A 5393-nucleotide genomic window follows, 5' to 3' on the forward strand; every position below is an offset into this window, starting at 1 on the left:
ATCATGCTGTGTTGAAGAAGACTTGGAACTAGAGACTGAGACCATAAACTCATTAGGGAAATGTTTACTGAGGGAATGAATCAGGAGAGAGGGAGGAACATTTTCTCATGAACTTCTATACAATCAGACTTAAGGTGCTGTGTCTCATAATGTGCCTCTCTTTTCCTTCTTACAGTCTCTCTGCGTTCTTCTAAGGCTGCTGCTCTGTCACCTTCTGTCAGCCAAAGTGTTAAACACTTCCCTCCCTGTGAGCCATAGCTGTTTGTCTGGGAGGAGGGATGAGTCCTCTCTGTACAGTAAACTTAAAGGCCAACATTGGCTCAGTCCAGGTGTAACCCTCCACTCTGTAGGACACAAGTATTCTGTGCTGGAGGGATGTCCCAGCATGCTTTCTTTCAGGGTGCAGGCAGCTGGAGTGTACAGTTTCACCCCAGGTCACTTCCTTTGCCAGGTGTGTGAGCGTCTGTCTCATCTCTTATGGAAGCTGGGACTGTGGATGATCTGAGACAGCTTTCCAAATGCGTCCATCGTGTCCACAGGCTCCTCTGTTAGATCGACACTCCGTCCCGGCTGCTCAGGGACGTCCGGTCCAGGGGGTGAGGCCAGGTCCAGGCTGCTGATCCTGGGGAGGAACTGGGCCAGAGCCGGAACGCCCCGGTCTCGACCCTGCAGCCTCTGCTGGTGGTTTCCCAGACTCAGCAGGGCTCCGTGTCTGTCCGACACGTAGATGTTGTACCCGTCCGGCAGGATATGCTCTCTGAAGGTGCAGTTGTCTCTGCTGTAGGTGAGCTGCAAACAATAGAAGACGTTCCCATGTAAAAAAGTGAGATGAGGTGGAAATGAAAGGGGAATTACATATTTGGGGTTTAGTTGAAGAAAAGTAAAAAAAGTATTGCTCCAGTAGATGTCCTTTCTTTTTGTTTGTTTTAGTCTAACCAGAAACAGCTGTTACATCACTCAGTCCAAAGCCACCAGAAATGTACAAGAGAAGTTGGTCTGCTGCTGATTATTCACTCCTTTAACACACCCTACTGTTTCACACACACACACACACACACACACACACACACACACACACACACACACACACACACAAACACACACACACACACACACACACACAAACACACACTGGTTAGGACTTTTGGAGCAATGTGGGGTTAAGTATTTTGCACAAGTTGATGCTGGAAGTCGAACCACCGTTCTTTTAGTAAGTACAGCCACAGCAGCACTACACTGAATGGGAAAGTTAATTGGCCACTATTTTGTGTCTCTGGGCAGATTCTTGAACCAAACAAGACATCGCTTTGGGCTTCAGGAAATTGACATAGACATTATTTTTTACCCTTTTATAATGTTTTATGGATTACATTTTTCTGTTCTCTTAGGTGTCACCATCGTTTTATTTTAAATATATAAGAAACAATCAGTGTACAAACAGTTTCCATGGGAAATGCATGAATGGTGATTTAGCCCTTTTATCAAATAAAAAAACAGACGTAAATGGTGCTGCGGGTTCTTGGACAGCTGTTTGCTTTGGCCACAGAGAGGCAGCCAGAGGCCAAGGTTGTTGTTGCTGCTGCTGGCTCTTTTCATTCAGCTTTTTCTCTTTGCAAACACACACAGCGGACAAAGGTTGATGAACCAGCATCTGTTTGAATGAAAGCCTGACAGGCAGCCGTGTTTTCTGAACATTACCAACATAGAGGTCAACACAACTCTGTCTGCAATTTCTTTATGGAATTTATGTTTCTCCTTGTGCACGAACTTTGATTCATAGATGCATTGTGTGACAACAGCACCACAACATTATATAGACTGTTTTTAACAGTGCTTGAATCTTCTGTGAGGAGTTCTTCTCTGGTTATGAAACAGACTGAAATTAATTCTAATTACTCTATATGACCTACAAAAGCAAACAGACCATCAGTGACAACATTGATTATTTCTTTATAGTTATTTTTAATGCCTGGGGGGGTAGGTGTCAGAAGAAGCGATTAACTGCACGCTGCCTTTGAGTGATCCACCACTTCAGCATGTACAGGACAAAACAGCAAAGAGATGAGAGGCACAGCTTTGTCCACAGGGGGCGCCAAAATCTAACTGAGAGTACCTCACAGGAGCTTTAATCATCATCAACATAACTGTATCAGTCCAGGCGTGACAAATGTAAGTACTGTATTTGTTATTATTCACACTGTTGTTATTATTGGATTAACTGCACAAGGCTGCTGCACAGCACAGCGCCTTCAGCTTTTGAGGGTTTGGGGCCTTGATCAAGTACCTGCTGGATGCTGGATTTTAAGCGACAGTCGCCAAACAAATGTACAAACTGAACTCATACTCCGATACTGAATTTATCAATTTATGTTTGATCGCATAGAACTCAAAACAGCCAAGAGTAAAGAAATCAACTCAAAAACTATGTATAAAGCGCTACAAATCAATGTTGGCCTGTGGCTTCATTCCCACTAACAGCCTTTGAAGTGGTAAAAGTTCAGAACTTTTACACTGAATGATGTGAAAAATATTTAGCTTAGTGTACACAGTCAAGTATGAGCTAAACAAAAGTTCTGGAAGCACTCAGGCTGTATAAAAGAAGTGGACGTAGCCTGTTGGATCCAACTAGGAGTCAATGCTGAAGTTGCTTCTGCCTTAAGTCTGATTGTATAGAAGTCTATGAGAACATGGTCCTCCTTCTCTCCTGATTCATTCCCTCAGTAAACATTTCCCTAATGAGTTTATGGTGTCAATCTCTAGTTCTAAGTCTTCTTCAACACAGCATGATGTTCATTTAGTCACTGATGCTCCCATTTAGAGTCACAGAGACCATAAAGCATGGGAGGGTTTGAGGCGGGGCTACCTGTGATTAACCAGGTGCTTCCACAGCACCTTAAATGTCTGTTTTTCAGTAAGTACATTATGTTTAAAATCTGTTTAAGCTAGCAAAAATTAGCTTTCCAAATAATATCACAGTAACTGTGAATTAAGGATGCATCTTGCTAACCAAACAACTGTTAGCATTAACTGATCACTAAGGGTTTTTCCTCTACAGCTCCACCAACATGTGACGTCCACTTCTTATACACAGTCTAAGGTTGGAATGAACAGCTGGTTTAACTTTGCCATCTTGCTCCTGTTACCTGTAGTGCAATAAAATTGCAAAAATACTGATGTGCTATGTGAATACAGTGCAAAAGCTTTACATCCACAGATGCTACAAGTTAGTTAAGTCAGCTAATTAGCAAGAAGAATAGCTTAGCATAGGTTAGCATGTTTACAGCGTGTGCTAACAGCAGCACCTGTTCTTTTCAGAGAGAGCTCTACAGTAAAGACATTCATCAAAAAAGGAAAAGAGTGATAATGAGTAAAAAGAAAAAACAGTAAGCCTTTCTCTTCGTCTTTTATGATTATGAACAGGAGAACCAGAAAGTTACTGAATCTACTGAGAGGTTCAGGACATTTGATTGGTTGAAAGGTGAGGCGGCTGAGATGAGTGACTATTCTGCCATAAAAAGTGACTGAAATTAAAATGCAACTATGAATCATGACATTGGTATGAAGTATACTCTGCTAATATCAAAATCAATAGACAATTAGATAAATAAGAAATATTTAGCTTATCATTAAACCTACCAAATCTATTATCATAAACATCTGGTACAGCACTTCTTTAATGAAAAGAGCCCTCAGAACAGTCAGAATACTTAAGTCACATAAATGATAAGTTATTAATTCAATCATTACATATTAAGTTATTTAACTATTATTCAATTTTATGTTTCACTTAGTTTTTACACTATTTAGAACATATTATTGCATGTTAACATATTTGTCTTAGTGGCCATTTTTTGTTCTTTATGATCCCACTTTTCCTCTGAGTGTGTTCAATCTGTTGGGTTCTGTCTGAATTAAAATAATAAACTCTACTGCTTTGATTTACAACATTTAGTTTAGCTGAAAATGTGTTTTTTTGCTGTTGTGAGATGTTTCTTTAGAGTAACCTAAGGAGATCACAATAAAATTACCTGAGTACATTATTACATTATTATAGGCCTAATGTGATTCAGTTTGCCTGTTTGTTCATCATTCCTATCGGTAACTGACTAATTAATCTGTCTTTTAGCTCAATGTGACAGTCAAAAAAAACCTTTCACTTTTCCACTATTGTCTCGCCAATATAAACTGATGAAATCCTCACCGATGAGAAGAGTCTTCCGTCTCCTTCTATGCAGAGAAAGCGAGCTGTCGCTACCCCTCTGATGACCACGCACCCCGGATCCACCGGACGGATCTCCAGCAGACCTGCGGATCAGACCTCAGTGTGATCTACTGTCACAGCACATCACAGTCTGTAGCTACTAAAATACGAAACTTACTGTACAGGGTTTGGTCCGCGGAGCCCTGGATCTGTCCGTCTCCTCCGATCAGCAGGTGTAGACCCTGTCTGGCGGCGTACAGGTGCCTGAGTCGGACCACCTGCCCCCAGCCGTGGGCGACATGGGGCCCCTGCAGCGATGCGGGCATGCAAACAACTCCAACAGCAAAAAAGGCATTAGCAACGCACACGGTGAGCACGAGGAGTAGGAGCATGGTTGTTTAAATCCTTTGAAAGCTTTGAGTTGCTACTCCCTGCAGTTGACGGTGTGAAGTAAGGTTGTCCGATCGTTATCGAGCCCTTTAAATGTGGCTCTTATCAGCTGCAGATAACCCTCCTTCCCAAACCCAGTTCCGAGAAACACACCACAACACACCCCTGCACGACATCCAACTGAATCAGAGATACCCGCTGGCCTCTCGCGGGCTGCCTGTAAAAGCACCGAACCACACACTTACTATTCATAAAATCAGGAAGTTAATTAATAAGAATCAGTGCTCAGTCAATAATTGAGCCTATATGCCGAATGAACCAGAGGGCAGTAACAATTAAGTCAAAGTCATGAGGTGTATATATAGGTGCGATTTTTATTTTGTGTATTTATTCCTTTTTTGTGGATGCCAGTACATGCACTCATCACATTTAGGGTCTTAGGCTCACTCCTCCACTTTATTAAGTAAAACAAGAATTTACAAAAGCTATTACCCTTCTGCACCACCCACGGAAGAGAATCGGGGCCACGTGGGAAAAATGCTTTCAAACTTTAGTTTCAATTCAATTTCTTACCCATTTCCCACCTTTGAATATTTAATTTACTTATTTCTCTATTTTTTCTTCTGCAATTCTCATTTTTGTCTTAGATTTATTTTTTTGATACATACATTTTTTTAGTTGTAATCTTTTTAGATACGTGAAGTAGCAGTAGTACTTACAGATGTAGTAGCAGTAGTATTAATAGATGAAGTAGCAGTAGTATTAATAGATGTAGCAGTAGTATAGATGAAGTAGCAGTAGT

General features: G+C 41.3%; 1 protein-coding gene across 1 annotated transcript; it reads right to left on the minus strand.

Annotated features, from left to right (window-relative positions):
• Positions 1 to 468: 468 nt before the first annotated feature.
• On the minus strand, positions 469 to 4593 carry fgf19 (fibroblast growth factor 19). The gene is made up of 3 exons (XM_069657380.1): positions 4380 to 4593; positions 4202 to 4305; positions 469 to 789 (listed from the first exon to the last, which is right to left on the minus strand). Exons 1-3 carry the CDS (start codon positions 4591 to 4593, stop codon positions 469 to 471), a joined length of 639 nt encoding a protein of 212 aa, XP_069513481.1.
• Between the last annotated feature and the right edge of the window lie 800 nt (positions 4594 to 5393).

Source organism: Semicossyphus pulcher, unplaced genomic scaffold, assembly GCF_022749685.1.
Source record: "Semicossyphus pulcher isolate SPU_LCO1_2020_fin unplaced genomic scaffold, fSemPul1.0.p SCAF_1, whole genome shotgun sequence".
Classification (NCBI taxonomy): Eukaryota; Metazoa; Chordata; class Actinopteri; order Labriformes; family Labridae; genus Semicossyphus; species Semicossyphus pulcher.

What these genes read in the sequence shown, in the direction of transcription:
- fgf19 (XM_069657380.1), bottom strand. Translation starts at nt 4,593, where the DNA reads ATGCTCCTACTCCTCGTGCTCACCGTGTGCGTTGCTAATGCCTTTTTT. An exon ending in CGCGGACCAAACCCTGTACA is followed by an intron (nt 4,306 to 4,379) that starts GTAAGTTTCGTA and finishes TCTGATCCGCAG; the next exon opens with GTCTGCTGGAGATCCGTCCG. An exon ending in ACGGAAGACTCTTCTCATCG is followed by an intron (nt 790 to 4,201) that starts GTGAGGATTTCA and finishes TATTGTTTGCAG; the next exon opens with CTCACCTACAGCAGAGACAA.